This window comes from Pleuronectes platessa, chromosome 9 (genome assembly GCF_947347685.1).
Source record: "Pleuronectes platessa chromosome 9, fPlePla1.1, whole genome shotgun sequence".
Taxonomy (NCBI): Eukaryota; Metazoa; Chordata; class Actinopteri; order Pleuronectiformes; family Pleuronectidae; genus Pleuronectes; species Pleuronectes platessa.
The window spans coordinates 4,800,457-4,824,821 of record NC_070634.1 but is presented as its reverse complement, the minus strand read 5'-3'; the positions used below and the strand labels follow the sequence as shown (position 1 = coordinate 4,824,821).

At 42.0% G+C, this 24,365-nt stretch overlaps 2 protein-coding genes across 7 annotated transcripts in view; both read right to left on the bottom strand.

Moving 5' to 3' along the window:
• Positions 1 to 449: 449 nt before the first annotated feature.
• On the bottom strand, positions 450 to 5,900 carry gfi1ab (growth factor independent 1A transcription repressor b). Its single transcript, XM_053429792.1, has 7 exons — positions 4,906 to 5,900; positions 3,600 to 3,827; positions 2,834 to 3,019; positions 1,607 to 2,007; positions 1,371 to 1,508; positions 1,040 to 1,205; positions 450 to 953 (listed from the first exon to the last, which is right to left on the bottom strand). The coding sequence occupies exons 2-7, from the start codon at positions 3,709 to 3,711 to the stop codon at positions 775 to 777; spliced, it is 1,182 nt and encodes a 393-aa protein (XP_053285767.1). The 5' UTR covers positions 3,712 to 3,827; positions 4,906 to 5,900; the 3' UTR covers positions 450 to 774.
• A 96-nt stretch (positions 5,901 to 5,996) lies between these two features.
• Positions 5,997 to 24,365, bottom strand: part of evi5b (ecotropic viral integration site 5b) — a 38,224-nt gene continuing 19,855 nt past the window's right edge. For 4 of the 6 annotated variants that reach the window (XM_053429788.1, XM_053429785.1, XM_053429787.1 and 1 more), the window contains 9 exons: positions 23,932 to 23,964; positions 23,359 to 23,505; positions 22,431 to 22,562; positions 22,201 to 22,341; positions 21,951 to 22,109; positions 20,365 to 20,511; positions 19,192 to 19,287; positions 11,239 to 11,334; positions 5,997 to 7,972 (listed from right to left, as the gene is read on the bottom strand). In XM_053429788.1, the coding sequence (XP_053285763.1) occupies positions 7,679 to 7,972; positions 11,239 to 11,334; positions 19,192 to 19,287; positions 20,365 to 20,511; positions 21,951 to 22,109; positions 22,201 to 22,341; positions 22,431 to 22,562; positions 23,359 to 23,505; positions 23,932 to 23,964 (1,245 nt within the window). In that variant the 3' untranslated portion in view covers positions 5,997 to 7,678. The remainder of the gene's footprint in view (positions 7,973 to 11,238; positions 11,335 to 19,191; positions 19,288 to 20,364; positions 20,512 to 21,950; positions 22,110 to 22,200; positions 22,342 to 22,430; positions 22,563 to 23,358; positions 23,506 to 23,931; positions 23,965 to 24,365) is intronic. The other 2 variants (XM_053429789.1, XM_053429791.1) reach the window with 2 other exon arrangements.

The following is a 24,365-nucleotide window of genomic DNA, read 5'->3' as shown; positions in this document are numbered from 1 at the left end:
TTTCCTGAATTAATATTATTAAATATTTAGATAATTGTACATTAAACAGTTTAAATTTGCACTGACTTTCATTTCATTTAAAGATTTTGCCACACTATATAACAATTTTTCCAACTCTTCCTTTCTGGTTTTATTGCTTTTTTAAATTTCAATAAAAACCAACTAGAAAATCTAACATGCTGAGGCAAAATGTGATGCTTTTACTTGGTAAATGACAAATCATTTATTCTGAAATTGTTTAAAAATGAAAAATAAAATAATATATATATATAAGGGCAGCAACCCTCTTGTTTATAAAATCGCACAGTGTGAGGAGGCTGTTTTGCCCGCATTCGTCCCAAGCGAGAAAAAAATTCCTCTGTGCTTTGGAAAAGCGCAGATTTCATCTCTTCTCTTCTTGGTGTCTTCATTAAGGTGTGAAGTTAATATTATTCCCATATCAAACATGCTCATACTCATGGGTTTTTATTCATCATGTCACAGTGACAGCTTTTCGTTTGGCCTGACAGCAGCCTGGAGTTTAGTGTTGCTCACATGTCTTCACAATGAAAAAAACCCGTTTGTCTATTTCATGTTTTCTTTGATAGAATAAATAGAAACAAATATTAAATATATTCTCAATGCAATTTTCACATTTAAGTTTTTTTAAATAGAGGATCGGCGTGATCCTTTAATCCAAGCAATGTCCTCAAACAGGGCGATTTGGGATTTAAATGTCTTTGCGTAAAATGTCCGTCTGTGTGTGTCAGACCATGAGAGGACACAGTGTCTCCTTCACTTCAGTCCGTGCTGCGTCTCCTTGTGTCTTCTCAGGTCCACCTTCCTCTGGAACCCTTTGCCGCACAGGTCGCAGCCGAACGGTTTGTAGCCGGTGTGTTTCCTGCTGTGCGTGATGAGGTTGGAGCTCTGGCTGAACGCTTTCCCACACACCTGACATTTGTGCGGCTTCTCGCCTGAGCAGAAAACACAAACACACAGTTAGCAAACATGTCACTTTTTTCTAGATTTTTTTTTACAGATTTTTTTTTCTTCCACTCACCTGTGTGGATGAACGTGTGCTTCTTCATGTCAGACTTCTGGTGGAACCTCTTGCCGCAGTACTGACACGGGTACGGCCGCGTGTCGGTGTGGATCAGCAGGTGCGTGGACAGGGTGGACGACCTCTTGAAGCTCTTGCCGCAGATTTTGCAGTCGAAGCTTCTCTCCTGATAAAAGCAAAGTCAGAGACGTGAGGTTCAGGTCGTGATGTCGACGCAGCACATCCTTCCTGACAGGAAGACGCAGGCTGACAGCGAGACGCGTGATGCAGCCCCCGAGAAAGAACACAGAGAAAAGGTGTGAAACGCAGGGCGCAGATGGTGTGAGGTTACCTGCGAGTGCACGGCTTTGTGCTGCTCCAGGCTCACTGCGTGGCCGAAGGTTTTCCCGCACATGTCGCACGCAAACGGCCTGGTGCCGCTGTGCGACCTCCGGACGTGGACTTCTAAACCGTGTGGAGTGGAAAACACCTGGAGGAGAAGACAACACAAGTTAAAGAACCGTTTCATTTGCTGCGTTTTTTGGACACAACACACTGCTCGGCCCACCCAGGCCGCCCTCGGCTCACCTTACTGCACTTGATGCACTTGTAGGCACCGTTCAAGATGAGGCTGGGACACAGCAGCTCAGACGGGGCCTTGGCACCGTGCGCTTTCCCCTGCAGGCCTCCGTCGGGAAACAGCAGAGCGGCGGCGGCGGCAGCGGCGGCGGCGTGTCTCCTGTATTCACCGTACGCCTCCTCGCCCAGGACGCGCTCCGTGTACAGCGCCGAGTGCGAGCCATGATCCCCGTAGAAGGAAATCGCCGCCGCGCCCCTGTCCACCTCCAGGCCGGAGTGGCGGTGGAGATTCGGCTGCACCAGGGGCCTCAGCCCGGGCCCCTGGTAGCTAGTCCAGGCGTACGGCCGGAAGGGCACGGTGAAGGGCTGGGTCTCGTCCACCAGGGGGGACAGAGATTTGTCCGAGTCGGCTGAGAGAGAGGGAGGGAGGAGACAGGGGGGTCGGGGTGAGAATTAAAATTGAATGAAAGCAGTGACATGGCTAAAGGGAAGGGAGCATTTCCAGGGTCCCGCAGGACTAGGCTGATGTGTGCGATGTCATGCAATGTCCTCTCCCAGAATTCCCAGTTGAGGGTTGTAGAAACCAAGGAACAGCACATGATTAATAGAGGAGATGTGCAGACCAGTTAGCACTGGGACATTGGACTGAACGTTTTATATATAAACAAGTGGACTTCTGTGATATAACATAAGCAATTCATTAGTTATAGAGGGGCAACATCTTTAGGTAAACTGTATACAGTAATCTGACCCATATATACTGTTATATTATCATCACAGAAGTATTATCAAGCATGATACATTGTGCAATCCATTCACTATACATATTCTCACACTGCACACATTTCCCCTGTTTAATACACTGTATATATTATTGTTAATTCCAATCATATTTGTATCATCCTTACACTTACGTGTTGCATGTTACTGATACATACTCTAGCTGATGCAATATTGCAAATGTCCCCATTCTTGGACTAATAAAGGATAATCTTATCTTATTTTTGATCATATTTATGTGCAAAAAATAATATTAGGCTACCAAAATATGTTCCATATAATCCAAGTTAATAGCCTAATAATAATAATAACAGAATAACAATAATCTTACATGGACTTGTGTCAGTGGTTCGACTTTCAGAATACAAAGAGATGATCTCCTTGATTCTCCCCTCAGTGTCCAGGCTGTATCAGTGCAGCAGGTTAGAAGTGGTGTGTGGCGCTGTGTGCGAGTACCTGGCGATGCAGAGGGAGACGGAGGCCTCCAGATGTCCTCGTAGTCCGGGGACGGAGCACACAGACTGCCGGGGCAGCTCAGCGGGGACTTGGGGCAGTAGTCGGCGACGTCGGCCAGAGGGGAATCCGGAGAGAGCCCATAACTGTCCACCGTCATGTCGGTGTCACCGGGGAGTTTATCTGGCTCTGAGAGGACCCACAGCGGAGAGTCAGGCACGGAAGTAAAGCAATGTTTTCATTTTAATTAACTATTTAAAAATACATTAATTATGGTATTAACGTTACAATTATCGCTCTAAACCTATGAGCTTATTAGACATGGGAAATGACGCAAAGGTTAGGCCAATAGCCATCACCTTATTTGACATTATTTCTAGAAATAACCTGTAATGTAAGATCATATAGAAAAACCACGGTGATCAAATAGAAAAATAAAAAAAATTCTAAAAGTTTTTTCGTTTGCAAAAGCTATGTAAACACGAGTTTTCCAATCTTCATGTTGTTCAATTACGTCATTAGATATTTGACAATTTAAGAAAAAATATTTATTTAATAGCCTTCATATATAAGGCCTATTATGAAAAATCCTAGAAAAACGCTTGATGAATACAGACAATTTACAATTTATGAATTAAATGAAGCTTTCCAGTCCTGTGAGATTATAGATAAACTTTTCAACATAATAAATATCTTATAAATTATTTGCAACAGTATTTTAAATTTAAAAAAAAATAACTTTCAGAACCTGACGGGACTGTAAACATACCTGAGCATATATGCGCCAGTAGCGAGTCCAGCCTGCTGTATTCGTCCACCAAAGAGCGGGGCTGGTGGTAGCTGTGCGCCCTCTTACTCTTCACCAAGAAGGAGCGAGGCATCTCTGATGTGGCCCGAGAGCTGCGGTGCTGATGAAGATCCAGCTGCAGAGAGTCCCGTCACTGCTCGCTCTCAACTCTGCGCACACTTGATCTGGTCTCTGCTGCTGCTGCTGCTGCTGCTGGGGGTATAGTATGTGGGTGTGTGTGTGGTGGGGGGGGGGGGGGGGGGGGGGGGGGATGAGTAATGTGGGCCCGAGTGTTTTGAACCGTTCAACCCAACGCACGGAGCATGCGCCTGCAGCCACGGCCCGCCCCGTGCGCCAGGTGTTGCCCGGGCAGACAGGTGTCCCCCACCCCTTCTCATCTATACTATAGCGTTGTTTACAGGTGACAGGAAAACAGTCTGCAGAGGGGGCGACTTCTCGTCACCCCCACCCCCTTCAAACCCTTAGAAGAAGATCCACTCATTTCAGGAACAGAATTGAAAGCGCGCAGGCCTGTCACTCGTCGCGGCGCCTTTTGCCCTGGTTTAGCTTCAAGCATCTGAATATAGACAATAAGTGTGAATCTAAGGGACTTTTTTTTCTGCGGGTTTTATCCCACCCCCTGCCACGGATCAGGCTCGTGTCTGTAGAGGAGCCTGTGGTAATCAGGAGAAGTGATACACGCTCCTTTTTTATCAGTGCTTTACTCAATCTTTGGAGAGGGGGCTGCAGGGGAGAGGAAACGCGGGGGCGCACCCCGGGGGTCTCACCGAGGTCCTGCTCTCAGCACATATATCTTCTTAATAAAGATTAGACATTTTTAACAACCCACACAATCTTTGTGGGGACATCTGCAACGGAAAAAATACATACAGGTCTCTGGCAACAATGAACAATAAATGCTCATCGTGATCAAACCTTATTGCAGATTCCAGGGGTCCACGCATGACAACGTTTGGAGTCATGCTGCTCAGTGGAGCCCGCTCACACTTAGTCATTATGTGACAGACACTCTCCGTTAGACGCCCGCGGGTATTATACACTAAGGAAGAAGCCGGTCACAGAGACAGGCTGCTCTCTGTGCGCCCAGGACGCATATTACCGAGGCTGTTGAGCGTCATTACGCACGTAACAAAAGAAAGAAAGGGTCAAGCCGTGCATCCTGGTGCCTTTAACCCCTGCAGGTGCTATACACGCTCCCTCAGGTAACAGTGGTGAAGTGGCTGTTCTATAATGATCAATCAGTATTAATAAAATATATTGTATTCACCTGGATTTCAAGATTCAAGGTTTTCGTATCAGTGGAAAGAGGACAGGAAATCAAAGCGCCACATGTCCCGGCTCGATTAGACGCAGTACGGCCGCTGCATCCGGACAACATGTCGGTGGAGATATGAAGCCAGAGCCGATAAAAGTGGAGGATGACGCCGACAGGCCCCGAGCTGCTACCCTGAGGAGGAGAGCGACGGGCCGATACCGAGCAGTGTGGCCTCTGTGCGTAATAAAGAGCAACTGTGTCATCCTGCCATGAAGGTAATGAGTTCAATATAAAACAAACAATGCCCCAATGATAGTAATCAAAATCAAAATGCTAGTAGTAGTTCTGCAGAAAACAAAAACAGTTTTTTTCTCATGTGCGTGGAACAGAATATAATAATTTATTTGAATACTTTGCATAAGCAAATGCTTAATTTCAATTTTGCATTCAGAAAGGTTTTTTTTTTTTTTTATTTTTTCTAAACGCCTCCATATATGTGAAAACACTAAATGATTCAACTCCTCCTATGGCTCCACATTAACAGTTCAAGAGCTGCATACAATTTAATCTAAAATTATTGAATGCGTTTGCAAATCTTTCTAAACTGTAACAGTAACATGTATAGGACTTATTATTACAGTGACACTTATACTTAATCATTTTTTATAAACTGCACGTCCAATTAACTGGTAAAAGGATAAATGTTGAGGATTTTACAAGCAGTTTGTCAACAATTGAATAAACTGTAGCTGACTTTCACTTTAGAATATTTGCATGCGCAATCAATCACAGCTAATTTAAAATTATAACATCCCAGTACACCGGCCATCATAACCCGACTGCCCTAAATAATCATCAGTATTTAGAATTAATACGAACCTGGTAAATCTTTTAGTGGGTAAGTGCCTGACGAGGACTGTGCTTTTAAAATGTGGTTTTCTGCATGAAATGATCAGAAGATGAGGCTGAGTTCTGAAAACCGCGAGAGAAATCACTTCCTGAGACAATCTGAAGTAGAATCTTCACAGAGGAAGACAGACAGATGACGCCTGCTCACAGATTCAGGCTACAGCTTTCAGCATGAAAACACATCAGGCCACGGCTTAGTCAAACATTTTATTATGAACTCATCTCTCTCGCTCACACTCGCATGCACAAACACAATCACACACACATACATATAACAATCTCATTTAAGTCTCCAGAGTGTGCCGACTGCTCCATAGCGTCACCCCATATGTTCTTACTGCACTGCAGACTCAAAAGTGCCATAAAGTGTTCCTCTCCCTCAGATGACGCAGGGTAACTTGACCAGATGAATGTGATTATCACCAACCCATCGCCACAGTCTCCTCTGTCTTCCACTGAAGACAGGAGTTAGTGTTCCACGTGGACATTCAGAGAAATTCATACACATGCAGGTCTTTGAAAGTGGCGTAGAACTGACCTGTGACTGACAACACTTGGGTACAGATCCTGATTAATCTCCAGATTGTGTTATATCGTCCCCGGGTTCAAGTTCCCTTACACCGTCATCCATTTCTTTGCAAATTTGTGACACACAGAAAAAAAGTGACAGACATTACTCGTGTGACGCGTCAGCTGATGTGCTCCTTTCTGCTTAGTGAGGGGGCTCATTCTGAAAGTACAGCTGCAATGCTTTCAGAGAACTCGTTTCAATAGCAATAGTCATTAAATCTGTCCTCTTCTTTTTTTTTATAATCAACAAGTCGAGTGAGGTCACTTATTCTTTTTCTCTTCACAGGAATTCACCTTGCTCGCCTCAAAAACAGCGTCCGTCATTTCTGTTATTTATCCAACCTATAAATGTCCCTTTTCTTCTGAGTTGTACAATATATTCTAAAAGTCAGATATGCAATAGATACATTTGTTCAAGTTCAAAAGGTATTGAAAACAAAAAACAACAACCATTATATACATTTACATATCTACATGTATGCAGATGACACTGAGCTTGTGATACACCAGCTTCTAGTGAAAGGCATGCGGCGTGTGCCAAGGCCTGAACAGTCATCGTTACCCTCAGGTCGACTCTGGAGGACGCAGGTTTGATACCAGGCATTGACCAAATTCATAAAGACAATAGATACGCATATATTTTATATATGAACATTGGGATCCGAACAACTCTGAAACCACTGTCTCATTCATTCCATTGGGAACGTGGTTTAAGACCTTGATGTCTCATTGTATGAATGTACAAACACACATACATATACACACCCAGTCCTGCCTCCTCATGATGGACACTTAGTAGTAACGGCATCGATACATTTCTGATGTTCATTTCTAAAATGCTTTAAAAATATAAAAATACATTGGTTGAAGTGTGTAGTAGAGCATTACATGTTTTTATTGCACAGTCTCTGTCTCTGTGTTGTACCGACAGTCAAAAGTGAGGGGGTGTTAGGGGGGACAGACGAACACACAGACAGACACAAACCCCTCTAACCCCTCCTCTGATCTCCGTGTCCCAGTTGAGTTTGATACGTTCCACATGAATTGATCCTCCAGGCTGATGATCTGCCGGCGGTCAGGTGTTTGCTGCCCTCATGAAGATAACAAAAACTACAAAAAAAGGGAGGTAAATGAAGAAAAACTATATAAACTTGTGTAATTCTCATGATATGAAATGATAACGCATTTCCCCTCTGAAATTCAGAACTCCACATCCAGACTTGTCCTCTGAAGCAGCTGCTTAAACCCCCCCCCCGGCTCCTCCTCTGTGGGTGCTGACAGTCCGTGTCCCGACTCCGGGTGTTCGTCACACAGTGGTGGACTTGTGGCTGCTCGGAGGCACTGAGAGCCGTAGGGCCTCCCCGTCGTCATCGTCGTCCTCCTCCTCCTCCTCTTCCTCCTCGCTGTCAGTGTCCCCGAGGTTGGGACGCAGTCTGACGCGGCTGCTGCTCCTCGGCTGGGTGTCCTGGAGGGTGGGCGCCTTGACTCCATCTTCATCTGAAGACTGGTAAGATTCGTCCCCTACATAGTGATTGACAATGTGGATCCCATCAAAACTGGGCTGATTGGCCAAACTCCTCTTTCCTTTCAAGGAGAAGATCTGTGGGAGGAAGCACGGTGTGTGTTAGGAGTGATGCAAAAGAGATGGATTTATAGCAGGTCAGTCAAAAGACACACGTATGTTGTTAAAAAACTATGCAACATAATACTGAAGTTGTATCACTGTTTTACATAAATCAGGCAGCAGTCCAATCAAAAACCACAAGAAAATAATGAGCTGTGTCCCAATTCCATACAACATAACAGTAGTGTAAAGTCTACTTCTTCGTTGTTCTGTTCATTTTGTTGGTGGCAACCAACGTCAAGGTGCATTACCGCCATCTACTGTTTAAAATAAAGTATTAGCTTGAACGTTTTTCCAGAGCTGTCAATTTTATTTCTTACGTTTTTAGAAGATCTGTCATCCAATAAAAACCATCACACTCAGGACCCTTGCACACTGAGCCCAATGGATTTTATCATTCTATTTATTCCCAAAATTTGCTGTAGGAGATTAAATGGAGTCGAGCAGTGACAATGATTTTGTGTCCTCTCACTATTGCAAAAAAGGAAACATTGGGTCCGTTAGAAGCTCTCAGGGACAAGAAGAGTTGCATCTTCTCATCGAGGAGCTGCAGCATTATCCCCATTGCTTCCTAGTTAAATACACTACTAGCAACACTGGGACTGCACATTAAAAAGTAGAAAACTAATTCCTGCGACCCAATTGATCCCAAACAGCAGCGGGCACTATGTCTACAGCAGAGAGACACACACACACTTGTGCTCAAACAACTCTCTGGAACGAGGTTCACAGATGCGAAAAAGGCAGAAAACTAGGGGCTTGGTGTGTGAAGACCTTCACTCTGCTCCATGGTGTTTTGAACACACTCAAAAAGCCAGTTGTGTGTTCGTGCTGATATCTCTGGTGCCTATATTTTTATTTGGTCAAAATTCCAGTGTGAATGCACTACATATTATAAACGTACAATCAGTAACATGGATTTGGGACAAAGCTATTGTATAATTTCCTCTTCATTGGTTTGCTTTGTTTGGGACAAAATCCTCAATGTGTGTCATGAAAGGGTCAAGGGAAGTGGCTGTGCTCTGTTTATCAAAGGTGGAAGGTGACAAACAGATTGTCTGCATTCACAAGATTGTTTCTTTTCTAAAAAAATAATAAAAAGATGAATCTCAACTCTATGTGGTTTGTCCAAATAATTTCCAAGTACAATGTCTACTTCACATCATTCTGGAGAACTAATGTGAAATGGTTGTAAGCCCTATTACACAATTTTTGATTTGTGAATGTGGGATATACAAATGCAATTTGATTGATTTTTTGACTGATGGTGGAAAACAAAATTAAAACGATGGAACTGCAGTTGCTCTGGGTGTTTTTTTGTTTCTCCATTGCGGAGAAATGTGATCATTATTTTCTCACTCACAAACAAACTTTCACAAACTATGGAAAGATTTGAGCTTCAGCTAACGTGTATTCACACAAGCTTTACTAGTGACACCTAAAAGCTTCAGCACCAGGTGGCAGGTGTGACTTCAGGTTAACCTCTCCACCTCTAATTCCAAGCAGAGCTCACCTCCCTCCCTATGAATTAGACAGACACAATTGGGGGTTTCAGTGGGGGCCACATATCGATGTGGTTAGGGGCCAAAACAAGGTCACACAGCAAATCTGTACCAACTCACCTGGTGTGGCCTACCATGCAACAGACATGTAGGAAGAGACGCATTCAGAGGCCAGTTCAGAGCACAGTACACAGAATAACAAGAAGAAGCCTGTGTTTACCTTCACCTGTCTACACTTCCTGTTGCTGCCATGCAAAAAAGGAAATCATGACGTGATCAACATCTGTCTGGCAGCAGTAAGAGTTTCCAGCATCATGATGCAGGTTTTAATGCAGATTGTGGAGGATGGTGGTGGGACTGTCAACTTTCAGGTCTGCTCACCGCACACACTTGAGGTAGCACATAGCATGATTCATAGAGGGCCCCTCAACCCCTGACAACTACCAGGCAAAACCAAGTGAGAGGGGAAATGACAGCTCGGCCTTTACAAAGTGTCAGGAGAGGTTAAAGCAAGTAGCTCCACTTAACCACAGTTCACAAACACCACAGTTCACAAACACACATTATTCCTGTAAAATCAGATCTGCTGATTGTATTATTTAAAACCATGTTAACAATGAAGATCAGCTTCTCAACCATCAGTGAGTTGAAAGTCATTATTAGATAGATGTTGAACCTATGACACAGGACCTTCTCCACAGTACAAACAGGACTGAACAAAGAACAGCAGATGATGACCACAGTAGTAGAATTAAGTGGAGATTCACTGCTCTGATGTCAGTTGAGTTCATCAGTAACCTTTCAGTTAACATTAAGAAACTGGCATGGAAGAACCGAACTTTCAACATTACCTCTAGTCAGATTCATTTTATTTCATTCAGATATTTTTTCACAAGCATAACAAAAATGATTGTTATTATTGTTCATTAGTTTCTTTTCAGGGAGTGGTCCCTGGGAGCTGAGGTGTGTTGATTGATGGGCAAACTGAGGCATCACTTTAAGGCAGAGTCAACTTATTCCTCCTTGCAAAGCTGACTGCAACAGAAATCGACTGCCAACCCTCTAATAAACTAACCCCCCACGAGTTTTAGGTCATATCCACACTACTATGTTTTAGTTCTACATCTACTGTCCAGACTTCAGGTTACAGAGTTTTCTAAAACTGAGAAGTTTGGATTTGCTGTTGGCTCTGTTTTAGTTTGAAAACTCTGGGTCTGTGTTTTACTCTAACTGGCAGTAATTGACACGTTTGGAAATTTTAATGATTATCAAGGATGTGGCCTAAGATAGGACTGAGCCCTGGTTCAAAGCTCAATGTTAGTCACAACAGCCAAAAACCAACACAAATCATAAAATACATAATTGGAAACAAGTGTGGCAAAAATGACTATCTATAAAGAAAATCATATAAACACAAATTAAAATCAAAGTAATCTCAATTGAGCTCAGCACTGTGACAAGCCTGCTCAAAGCCACTTGTAGTAACATCTGTAGGTACTATCTGTGAGGGTATTTACAAGAGGTGTGCGGTGTAAGCTCCAAACAGGAAGTCTCTGGGTGTAGTTAACACTTCGACTAATTTGTTTGCTTCAAAGCAAAACCATATCTGAGGGAATGTTGTCAGTCTTCTGAAACGCTACATCAAAGAAGCGGCAACAACAAAATCTGAACCTCCACAAGATAACAACTCGGCTGTCCTGATTAGTACTGAGCGTGATGCTTCATTTTTGCGGGTCTCACCTCATGTTTTAGTTCCGATATCTGGTCTTTGAGGTCACGGATGTACTGGCTCGAGTCTGTGTGGTTCAAATGGCCTTGGACCTTCTCTTCTTCTTTCTGTTGGTAGAGAATATATCAGGTTTTAAAAAAGAAGCACAGTGGAAGAGGTGGAGGGAGGTGAAGGCATATTGCAGCAGCATCGTGTGTCTACACATTGGCAGACACAAAAGTGGCTACACTGGAGACTAAATATCAAACGCAACACTTACAGAGCAAGAGAACAAATTTCACTTATTGAATACCCATTGATATGAACAGTTGTGAGCTACTGCACATTCAGGGTAAACAGACACTAGAGCTCCACAGCTAAAACAGCAGTATGATGGTGTACACTGCAAGTGTGGTAGGCGAGCAAAATGACAGATGTCAGAGGAAACACAAGACAGTGTAATTTGTATCTGATTTCCTCCTGGGGCCCTGGGGATGAGGCAGCTTCTTAGCTTTTACAGTTTAACAGCCCATGTGATGTTTACTCTCCTCAGTAAAGACATCTGCAGACTTTGGAGACAAACACATGCACACACGTTCAAACCTCAATCACACCCTTGAACCTGCCACTTCTACAGCGAGACCAGAAAAGGTTGCTCAGTGGAGTTCAAACCACAGGAGCACCGATGCAAAAAAGGGAAGACTGCATGCAGCAGGGGTGGGGTGTCAGAGGCACAGTCGTCTCTGGTCTGACCAACACCCCAAAAATACAGATAGGGGTTGTGATTCCTGTGGTAAGGTGCAGCCGAGTTTCGTGGATCCCAGTAGGCCCTTTTTTCACAAGAGGTCGAAACAAGTGAGATTATTCTCAGAATCGGTTGTTTTTGAGGTTATGTCCCTCCAAAAACATTGCAACGATAATGGGGCCAGGCAGTTAATAAGACTTCCTCGTGCTCAGCTGGGTGAATCAGCAGGTGTCAGACTGTCTAGTTGGGGTCGTCAAACGTTTTTTCAGCTTCAGTCTGTTGAACTTTGTTTGTGAGAGTGCAACTAAAGACAATTGGCATATTTTTGACTCTTGAAACTTGAAAACTGCTTTTCAAAAAAACTCTGTGTATCCTATACAAGAAGCCCCTAATCTTCAAATACTCATATTGCAGAATACCTTAGTAACATCCTAAACAAGATAACAACCAGGCCAGTGGCTGTACAATTTTCGAAAGTAAAACACAACATTTCTCTGTATATCTGCCTCATCTGTGTTGTTACTCTGACTAAATCTTTTGGAACTTTGTTCAAAGCCATAAAAAGAGTAAAGGACAAACAGTTGCCAATTTATGATGACGTTGTTTTGTTTACAGTGAAAATACATGTGCTAATCTGGCAAAACATTCTTAAACCATCACAAACATTATTGGGGCCACATCATGGACAAGGGACTGAAATCACAGCTTAAGGCTGCTGCAACCTAGAGGATTATCAACAGCTTTTATTAACGTGGAAGACCAGATATATCAACAGATTTAACAGATTTTGTATCATAATCTTCAGAACGCACCCTGGACGATTTGGCCAGAAACGTAAGACCACACACTTTGTAGAAAAACATTTCACAGTGGCTACTCCAGAGACTTTGAATCTCACAAAAATTCGCAAATCTTACAAACGATATCTTCTTCATCACTTTTTTCATGGCAGTTGGCAAAAGACTCTTAGGTGCATTACGGCCACCTTCTGAACTGAAGTGTGGAACATTTGCAGGATTGAACGTGACTTCCGATGAAAAAAAAACATGGAGAAAGAAGGGTGTCATGTGTTCTGCAGCAGAAAAAAAGCACAGCTTCAGCAAGCACATTCAAAGTCCTCTTACACCTTGTGCATCTCCGCTGTTGTGGTAGTGATGTATGCTTTACCCTGAAGGTGTGAAGAACGTGTGAAAAGTCACTGCCGCAGTGTTAAATTTATGGTTTATTATCACTAAGCTGCTCAGTGAAGAGAAAAGCGGTTGATGATCGCAGGATCCTTTCCATGGTAAAGAAGAAACCCTTCACAAAACCTAGTTAAGTGAAGAAAACTCCAGGAAGTAGGCGTATCATTGTCCAAGTCTACCATAAAGAGAAGACTTCACAAGAGCAAATACAGAGGTTTCACCACAAGGTGCAAACAATTCACAAGCCTCAAGAATTGAAAGGCCAGATTACAGTTTGCCAAAACACATCTAAAAAGCCAGCCCAATTCTGGAACAGCAATTTTTGGACAGATGAAACTAAGATCAACCTGTACCAGAATGATGGCAGGAGAAAAGTATGGAGAAGGATTGGAACGGCTCATGATCTGAAGCACACCACATCATCTGTAAAACATGGTGGAGGTAGTGTGATGGCATGGGCATGCATGGCTTCCAAAGGCACTGGATCACTAGTGTTTATAGATGATATGACAGAAGACGGAAGCAGCCGCATGAATTCTGAAGTCTATAGGAACATTCTGTCTGCTCAGTGCTCACATTCAGCCAAATTCAGCAAAGTTGATTGGACGTCGCTTCACAGTACAGATGGACAATGACCCAAAACATACTGCGAAAGCAACCCAGGCGTTTTTCAAGGCAAAGAAGTGGAATATTATACAATGGCCAAGTCAATCACCTGATCTCAATCCAATTCAGCATGCATTCCACTTGCTTAAGACAAAACTTAAGGCAGAAAGATCTGCAAACAAACAACAACTGAAGACAGCTGCAGTCCAGGCCTGGCAAAGCCTCACAAAGGAGGACACCCAGCGTTTAGTGATCCGATGTATTCTGGACTTCAGGCAGTCATCGCATGCAAAGGATTCTCAACAAAGTATTAAGAATGAACATTTATTACTTTATTAATTTAATTATTAAGGGCCTTGAATAATTTAATTTAATATTTTAGATCCCTTGAAAGGAGGGGACTAAGTATGAAAATGGTTGCAATTACAAAACCCTTCCTCCAATTTTGATGTAAACACTGTCAAATTAAAGCTGAAAGGCGACACTTCAATATAATCTCTATTATTTCATTTCAAATCCATTGTGGAAGCATAAAGGTCCAAAGTTATGAAAATTGTGTCGCTGTCCAAATATTTCCTGACCTGTGAGAGAGACACACACAGACACACAGACACACAGACACACACACACACACACACACACACACACACACACACACACACACACACACACACACACACACACACACACACACACACACACACACACACACACACACACACACACACACACACACACACACACACACACACAGAGAGAGACACACAGAGACACACAGAGACAGAATGTGCTTTTTAGGCAAAACAATTATGATAAATCTCTGAGCATGTCTTAGAAACCTCAAAATCAACCATACATGCCACCTTTGGTAGAGTCTCTGTTTCAAGATGAGCAAACCACTTCCTCTCAGCCCAGGAACAGTGGATCTGTTGCATTATGTGTGGCCACTGAATTTGAAACGGATAGAATCCTACAAAGACCTAGACACATAGAGCTTCACTCAAGTGTTTTCAATTATAACTCACAGCTTTTTTATAATGTAAATACTTGCACAAGACATTCATGTACTCAATCTGATCTCTCAGTGACCTCTGATCTCTAACATTAAACCCAAGCTGCAAGTTGTCACCACCAACATGTGTCACCTTCTCTGAAGAAGAAGCCAAGAAACTGATTTTCTTCCCCTATTTGTGACTGGGGCAAATAAATTTCACCCACAACTTACAGCGCAGAGAACAAAATCTCAGATACAGAAACACATCATCAAGATTTCAGCTCAGACAGAAAGATAACACACCAAACCTGTCAGAAGGCTGTACAACACTGTTCCTAAATGCAGTCTTTGAAATACAGGAAAGTAAGGTGCGCTTCACTGACAAACTCAACATGCTTCATTTTGCAGAGTCTGAAATGTATGGAGGCGTGGTGGTGAAGTTTTGGTGTTGTATGTTTTTGCTCTATCACTTAGTAACAAAACCTCAGACCACACTGTGTGATTGTCTATGTCTATGTAGGGGAAGAGGGGGAGGATATTTTGTAGGTGTCAAACATATAAATAGTCTGGGCCTAGAGCTTAGACGATATGGAAAGACATTACACATTTCTGTACGTTTATGAAGCCCACCCCACCGGCCTAAAGCCACAACTGTTTCCACTAGAGCTGTCCTTCTGCCCCATAAGTACTAAGCTGTCATTTTTACATGTACTTTACTATTGTTATTATTGCAGGATAAACTTTATGAGTACAACTACAATATATCATATTGAGTAAGCTAAATTGTTTTATGGTGATTCAAAAATGCAGTAATGGTCAAAGTTCAACATTATTAATATCATAAAAGCAAATGTGTCATCTCAATAACAACTAAAAAAGAATAATACAACAAATGTATCCAACCTGCTCAGTACAACAGGCACTGACACATCTCACATTCAGCTTCAAAGTCACCATAGTTTATGAAAAATAAACAATTTACAAGGATTTGCCGAACCCACAGCAAAAGCAATCACTGTGAAATAAGCAGAGTTAAATGCTTACCTTAAAGGTATGATTGATTTTCTTTTGAAATTTATAACAATAATCATTCACTGATTCAATGATTTATCTTCTGTAGTCTATACAACACCATCATCTGCCTACTGCCACACTTACTCTTCATTATGTAGCTTTACATCAGATTTTTTTTTTTGGTTGATTTGATATGTTATCGGTCATTACTGTTGAGTGTCTGCGCTGTGAAAACAGGCCTGTATTTGTTTTGGTCACCCTTGTTGTGTGTAGCGTTACATTTGTTTGAGGATAAATACTGATCTCTTCACTCCTGCTTGTTGAGACTTGATCCAACAGGAGATTTATAGACACATCTGCCCAGTTTCAATCAATATAATGAATCAAAAAAGTCTCCAGTAACAGTCTCACAATATTTAACATTTGTTCAAAAACACCAATGGAGAAAAATAATTTTAAAGTTATAAAATCAAACTAATTTCACACAGATAGTACAAATTGTCAACATATTTGGTCAGCAAACTATAGAAGAAACACAAGCTTTATCAGTCTTCTTTAAGATTCAGAAAATGAGGGGGGAAATTTCAAAATTCTGTTTTCAGGCAGATTTGGGCACTGATCATAGTTTGTTAAACAACACAGTACATCTGAAATCTGTGTCCTACACACAGTACTTTATCTTCTGATGTGTTGGCTGTGGCTAAAAAAAACTTTAAATTTCTCTGCAACAAGTTTCAAATCTCTGCACTGGCATACGGTAAACAAAGAAACCATCCATTTTTTACCAGCTACTTTATTAACGTTCACTTTGTAATGAGTGCAGTGCACAATGTGGTTTTGCATTGTCTTGCTGCAATATGAATTGAGTCTCTGGAAATTATGTCGTCTTAAAGGCAGCAGCTGCTGCTCCTAAATCTCAGTGAACTTCTCGGCATTAATGGTGCCATCACAGAAATGTAACTTACCTTTAACAAGGGCACTGAAACAACCCCATACCATGACAGACCCTGGCTTAACTGGCATTTGTGGATGTAACTATGTATTGTAGTGCTTGACAAAGGTGTGCCAAAGTAATTCTGAGCCCAAGTGGATATATTGCTTATAGGTAAATGACGGTTCTTGATGCAGTGTCGACGGAGGGATCTGAGGGCCCGGTTAGTCAGCTGAGGCTTGCGCCCTTGCTCTTTATGCACTGAAGTTCCTCCAGATTCCTTGAATCTTTTAATGATGTTATGCACGTGAGGATGAAATATTAGGCAAAAAAATTCACCAACAACTTACAGAGCAGAGAATTCAATCCCAGCTCTAGAAACACACCATCATGATTTCAGAAACATACCAAACCTGTAAGAAGGCTGTACAAAACTGTTCCCAACTGCAGTCCATAAAATACAGGAAAGTAAGGTGTGTTTTACTGACATACAGTGCCTTGCATAAGTATTCACCCCCCTTGGACTTTTTCCCATTATGTACTGTTACTAACTGGAATTCAAATAGACTTAAATAAACTTTTTCCCGTTTGATCAACAAAACATGCATAGTACTTTGGAGGTGCAAAATAAATTTTATTGTGACACAAACAATAATGAGAACAAAAAAGTTGACATCTGTTGGGTGCATAAGTATTCACCCCCCTGTGTCAATACTTGGTAGAACCCCCTTTCGCTGCAATTACAGCTGCAAGTCATTTGGGGTATGTCTCTACCAGCTTTGCACATCTAGAGATGGAAAGGTTTGTCCATTCTTCTTGGCAAAAAAGATGAAGCTCAGTCAGATTGGATGGAGACCGTCTGTGACCCGCAATCTTCAAGTCTTGCCATAGATTCTCTATTGGATTGAGGTCTGGGCCATTTTAAGACATTAACATTCTTTAATCCAAACCATTCCTTTGTAGCTCTGGCTGTATGTTTAGGGTCATTGTCCTGCTGGAAGATGAACCTCCGCCCCAGTCTCAAGTCTTTTGCAGACTGCATCAGATTTTCTTCAAGGATTTCCCTGTATTTGGCTCCATCCATCTTTCCCTCTATTCTGACCAGTTTCCCTGTACCTGCTGAAGAGAAGCATCCCCACAGCATGATGCTACCACCACCATGTTTCACTGTTGGGATGGTGTGCTCAGGGTGATGGGCAGTGTTGGGTTTTCGCCACACATAGCGTTTTGAATTGAGGCCAAAAAGTTCAATTTTGGTCTCATCTGACCAGAGCACCTTCTTCCACATGTTTGCTGTGTCTCCCACATGGCTTCTGGCAAACTCCAAACGGGATTTTTTATGGATCCCTTTCAACAATGGCTTTCTTCTTGCCACTCTTCCATAAAGGCCAGATTTGTGGAGTAGACGACTAATAGTTGTCCTGTGGACAGATTCTCCCACCTCAGCTGTGGATCTCTGCAACTCCTCCAGAGTAACCATGGGCCTCCTGGTTGCTTCTCTGTTTAATTTTCTCCTTGTCCGACTCTTCAGTTTGGGTGGACGGCCTCCTCTTGGTAGGTTTGCGGTTGTGCCATATTCTTTCCATTTTCTTATGATGGATTTTATGGTGCTCAGAGAGATGTTCAAAGCTCTGGATATTTTTTTATAACCTAACCCTGCTTCATATTTCTCCACAACTTTATCCCTGACCTGTTTGGTGAGCTCCTTGGTCTTCATGATGCTGTTTGTTCAGTAATGATCTCCAACAAACTCTGAGTCCGTCACAGAACAGGTGTATTTATACTGAGATTAAATTGCAGACAGGTGGACCCTATTTACTAATTATGTGACTTGCAAATGTGACTTGTGAATGCAATTGGTCGCACCAGATCTTTGTTAGGGGTTTCACAGTAAAGGGGGTGAATACATATGCACTCAACACTTTTCAGATTTTTATTTGTAAATAATTGTGAAATCCATGTAATATTTCCCCCCACTTCCAAATGATGCACTATTTTGTGTTGGTCCCTTACATAAACTCACGATGAAATACATTTTAATCTGTGGTTATACCATGACAAAATGTAGAAAAGTCCAAAGGGGGTGAATACTTATGCAAGGCACTGTATACTCAACAGAGTTCATTATGCAGAGTCTGAGGTATGAAGGTGGTGAAGTTTTTGTGTTGTATGTTTTTGCTCTGTCACTTAGTTGACATCACATATTTCGATCACTTAATTTTTTAATAATTGTACCTCATAACTCGCCCTAAATGGCCCCGTCCCAACCTTTTTTGGAATGTGTTGCAGGCCTGAATGGCAGGAATGGATGCATATTTACAAATAAAATGAAGTTGACCAGAAATAGCATAAAATATCTTATGTTCATACTGTCTGTAATGAAATACAAGTCAAATCAAATTTAGAAATCGGGTTGTATTATAAATGTGGTTTGAAGTCGAGGAAATATGATGCTTGATGCACAGTCAGGAGTGTGATGTTAGAGACAGACGTAACGTGTTTGGACTTTACCTCAATCTCAAGCTCCGAGATCTGTTGCTGGAGTTCTGCCATAGCAGCAATGTTGTCAGCTTCCCTCAACCTCACTGCCATCACTTCCTCCTTGCTCTGCAGGAAAAAACAAACCGCACAAGACTCACAGGCAGCTGCAAAAGTAGCCTAAACACACTCGACAACAGGCCCAGACCAACCCCAGAAGAAGCTGATTGGTCCATATAGAAACATGTTTACAATGTTTCTGTTTTTCTATTTGTAGATGTGTGAATTTTGCATGCTAGATATGGAGAGTGTTACCACAAGAGTTTAACAGAAATCTAGCAGCAGCAGCATCAAAAGCATCAGCACAGGAGATTAGGGCTGGGGCGACTTGTCGACAAGCCACTCTGTACGGATCCAGACGCTGTTTTTAAATTGTTACGGAGCATTTCTATTTTAACCTGCGCAGCTATTTCCGTCTTTACGGGACTAAATCCTGGCAACGCACGGTAGAGTTAACTTCACAGAACCAGAGAAACTGGAAACAAAGAGGAAAGTTAAAGCTGTTTAGTTGTTCGTGATTTCGGGTTGATTGTTAATACGTGAAATGTAGTTATATATTGAGAAAAAGAAGAAATGGAGAAACTCAAACTTCTTTATCTTTTCAAAAGCACTTTATTTAAAGATGCCTTTTTCAAAATCCCTTTATTATAATTTTTAAAAGCAAACCTAATTTAACTTGAAATGAGAAAATAATATTTATTTTATTATGAGAGTAAACTTCAGTTCAGTGTGAAAAAGAAAATTGTGGAAATACTATTGAATTGGACCAAGCCCTTCCACAAATTATATTGGTGAGAGATATGGGACTGTAAAAGGCAGATAAACAGTTCAGACTGGGCTATTTTTTGATGTGGAAAAACGCCTTGCAGTGCAGGCTTTGTTTGATTTGTTTGTATGTAAGAAAAGATTAAATAAGCATAAATTACGTTTTTTTTATTACATTTTTGATAAATTCATAATTATATTAAATCACGAAAAAATAATCGTTAGCTCCAACAGACCAATCAAAACAGATTTCATAATATCACTTCATCAGACTCTAAGGAGATGGCTTAACACAACTTATTTTTCCAACAAGCTGCAGTGGTTAGCACCAGTGTTCACAGTGTTATGTGTTGCAGATCAGCAGCAGACTCTAACATGTACCTTGCATTCAATCTCAGCTTGTCTCCGCTTGATCTCTTGCAGTTGCACATGCAGATCTTTATTTTGCACCGTCAGTGTTTGCACTCGCTCCTGGTGACTGCGACTCTCCTGCTCCCCCCGTCGCAGGTGGTTGCTGTGAATCTGATTCTGTGTAAGCAAAGATACAGAAATTCGTTGTTTTAGTTTTAGTCTTAAACAATTCCACGTTGTACACATATATCTAAACTAGTGCTGTCAGTTAAACGCGTTATTAACGGCGTTAACGCAAACCCATTTAAAAGCCGTTAATTTTTTTATCGCGAGATTAACGCAGAGCTGCCAACTCTCGCATGTGTGTGTGTGTCCTCCCAGATAGCGCACCGGTCCGGCGGCACCGGTCCGGCGGCTCCGCCCACCGCCACCGCGCACTCGCTCAGAGAGACACAGTGAGATCAGAGCTCGTTCACGTGAAGTCGGTCACGCTCGTCTTTTTTTCAAATGACTGACTGCCTCTTAACTATGGAAACAGTGAAAACACAGAGTTTCTCTGGTCTCAGCTGATCAGAAATCAGCGCCTCAGCGTCTTGATCAGAGCAGAAGCTGCATTTGGTTTCTACCGATCTTCAGTATCTGTGTTCGCCTCCAGTCTGACCTGCTCTCGCTTTTTGTTTTAATGTTTCGCCAACTAAAATATATATTTTTAAGCTATTAGGCTGCAGCTATATGTTTTTATTTATTTAAAAATAGGGTACTTCTTATTTCATACATTTTCCACAAATATGGGGAGGACTCAAATAGCCCTACGAAGTTCTGTGTTTAATTTATTTCAAAGTAGGCCGACACTTGCCTGTGTATTTTGTTTGTTTGTTATTTTGTTGCTTGTCTGTTTGAGTAGCTGACTGAAAGCAAAGAAGTAATAGGCTTACCTTTTATTGGTAACCTAACTGTTACGGTTCATTGTTTCTGAAATAAGAGGCCTGAATGCTATGTTCACAGCAAAATTGAAAAAAAGAAAATATTAAGCCATGGTTTAGCTGCACTATAGGCCTTGTATGTATACACTATAGAGTCCTTGTTTACCTGAAATGTGCACTTTATAATTTTATTTTGTATCGCCCTGTTTGGCAATGTTATTTTTCAATAAAATAAAACATTTGCATAAAGCAAGCCAATTCACTTTTCCATGTTCATAAGAGCATTAAAACGAGAAAAAAAATGATGGACAAAAAATAAAGGAAGTGACATTTAGAATATATAAAAACGTGCGATTAATTGCGATTAATCGCGAGTTAACTATGAAATAAATGCGATTAATCGCGACAGCACTAATCTAAACACAAAAAGGTAATTGGTGACACTGCACTGAGCTGCACAAGTTTCTGAGTTGTTTTGCGGAGGACTGCTGCCATCTGGGGGAAACTGTGTGACAATACAAGAAGAAAATTCCCTCCTCTTGTTTAGTTTTACTGTTAACTAGACGCCCACCTTACTTTGCAAATAATTCTTCACTGTGATTATAAAGATACTAATGATAAGAAGGAAAAACACTATAATCCAATGCACAGAAGAGCTTGATAAGGTGAATGTGGATAAAAAGATGATCTGACCTGTGTCTCCAATTCCAGAATCCTCTGCCGTGTTTCTCGGAGCTCTGCCTGGGCCTCAGCCTCACGCAGCCTTACGCTCATCAGCTCGTCCTGTAGCTCACTCATAGTATTTTTCTTTGAGGCATCCTTCCAGCGACCAGCTGTGCGTGCCATGTGACGCTGAGAAAAAGTATTACAGTCATTCATTAAAATACCATCAAGACTTTTTCCTATTTTCATATGTTGCACTTGTGAAAGATTAGTCGCTTACCTGCCAGTGCTCTTCCAGGTCTCTGACCTGCTGTCTCTGCTCTTTCAGGCCAGTCAGGGCTTCCGCTTCCCGCAACTTCACCCCAATCAGTTCCTCCTGTAGCCGTGCTACGTTGGTGTCATCTGGTAGGGATGTGTTCCTCTGGGGAAGAAAGAAAAGTATGTTTTAAATATACTGATAATTATAATGTGTGCTGGCTGTGCTACAAAACAGTATCTAGTGCAACTCACCTTTTCAATATCAAGGATCTTGTCTTGCATCTCCTTGAGTGCACACTGGGACTCTGCCTCCTTCAGTCGCGCTTGTACAAGCTCCGTCTCCAGCTGCAGGACGGACTCCTCCGAGTAGCGAGGGGCTCCCTTCTAATAACCATCAGGAAAACGTGAGTGAGCAGAGACAAAGCAGGCCAACAAATATCCATGTCTGACCTAAAAGTTAGGTTTTAAAGCAAAACTAAATATTTAACCTCAACTAATGATCCACCTGTCAGCAAAGTAGTGTCAGTACATTCAATATGTTATATTCTTCTGGTAGAGATAGAAAATACAATGCCTGACATCATTCATTTAGTCTTTTACTTTCCCATTACATAATTCATGACTGCTCATTGTGAAGCATGATAGCACATTATGTAGAACATGGTAACGCCTACACATTACCATCTGGATTCCAAGCATCAATAATTAACACTGTGAGGTCAAGAGACAGGTTATGGGAACAGGGTATCAACTGTTAAATCCACCATCCTCTGAGACGACTGCTCACAAATTCAATCACTGACAACTGTACATGGTAGCTGACCTGTCTCGTACTCCATGTACCAATTTTAATTCATGCATACCAAAACACATAATTACCCAGAGCTGGTGTGCAAAGTGAAAGAAGCTCTCACCTGCCACCGCTTGGATTTGAGTGGCTAGGCAACAGGCGCCACCAGGGCACGGGAAACACATAACCATGAAACGTCCAAGTGAAAGCACATAGCTATGAGTCCATCTCTCATTTCTAGCACACTGAATAATATAAAACGAACAGCTTGTGGAGCTGCACACCACAAACAGTGAGGACGTGTCAGCTCCTCACAGATTCGGCCAGATAAACATTGGCTATAATCCCCACTGCAAACCTGCAACCTGGGGACTCTGCGGCCCTCCTTACCGCTTGTGGTTGCTGCTGGAGCTGCCTGATGGTGTTCTTGGCCTGCTCCAGCTGACCACTGGCCTCTTCGCTCTGCTGTTTGACCGTGGCCAGCTCCCGCTTGACCAGGTAGTTCTCCTCTGCCTCCTGAGCTCGAGTCACTTGTCCCTTGGGACATAACCATCCAGGGAGGGGGGTAAGTTGAGCACGACAAGAAGTGAAAACGAGAGGGCGGAATGGGTGGGCAAATCAGAGCAGAAGACGAGGGATTGGGCTCTTGGAGGACATGCTTGTTTTAAATTTAGTCACGAGTAATTTACATTTTCATTTCATAAGCTTTCTTTAGAGTGAGCTGTGATTTTCTTACTTTGTCTGACATGCCACAATGTGGTGTTCCATGCATTTATTCAAGATATTACAAAGGGTTATTATCTGGTTTAGATCTTGATTCAGACAATCATTAAGTCAATTTGATTTTATATTTGTATAGTGTCCATAATTGTATGATCATAAGCATGCACAGTTAAGATCAAGAGGAGGAAGAAGGAAGGTGCAACATAAGTAATAAAGGTAAAGAGAAAATAAGGAATATACCTGGATCAATCTATCTGCCAAGGAAGCACTTTCCTACAAAACAGAAATATCAACAAGAGACAGTAGGGGGAGAGAGAGAGAGAGATACAAGAGGACAGTTTAAAGCACACAAAGAACAATTGATTTGTTTTAGAGAAGAAAAATGCAATGTTCATTTTCCCTCTTGAAATTTTTGTTTACAGGCTGATGTTTACATTCAGGGGCCGAAAAGGAACATTGCATGCAGGTGTCGTGGAAGAGGTGCAAATGAGCTGGTGACAAATGAAGAATTAAGTGTTGCTGATAACACAGAGACAGGTTTCAGACAGGAAAAAGCACAGGACAGCTCGGTTTAAAGCTTAGAGTGAAGTGAAGGCAGAACGTTGACAGTGTTAAGGAGCTACATGTTGTTAAACTGAACGGAACAGAAGCTCTGGGCGTTGATGCCATTCATC

Bases quoted from the DNA above. Each gene is read 5' to 3' on its own strand.
- gfi1ab (XM_053429792.1), bottom strand. From the start codon at position 3,711: ATGCCTCGCTCCTTCTTGGTGAAGAGTAAGAGGGCGCACAGCTACCAC. The intron at 3,020-3,599 runs GTATGTTTACAG...GGGTCCTCTCAG, and splicing joins ACTGGCGCATATATGCTCAG to AGCCAGATAAACTCCCCGGT. The intron at 2,008-2,833 runs GTACTCGCACAC...CCTCTCTCTCAG, and splicing joins GTCTCCCTCTGCATCGCCAG to CCGACTCGGACAAATCTCTG.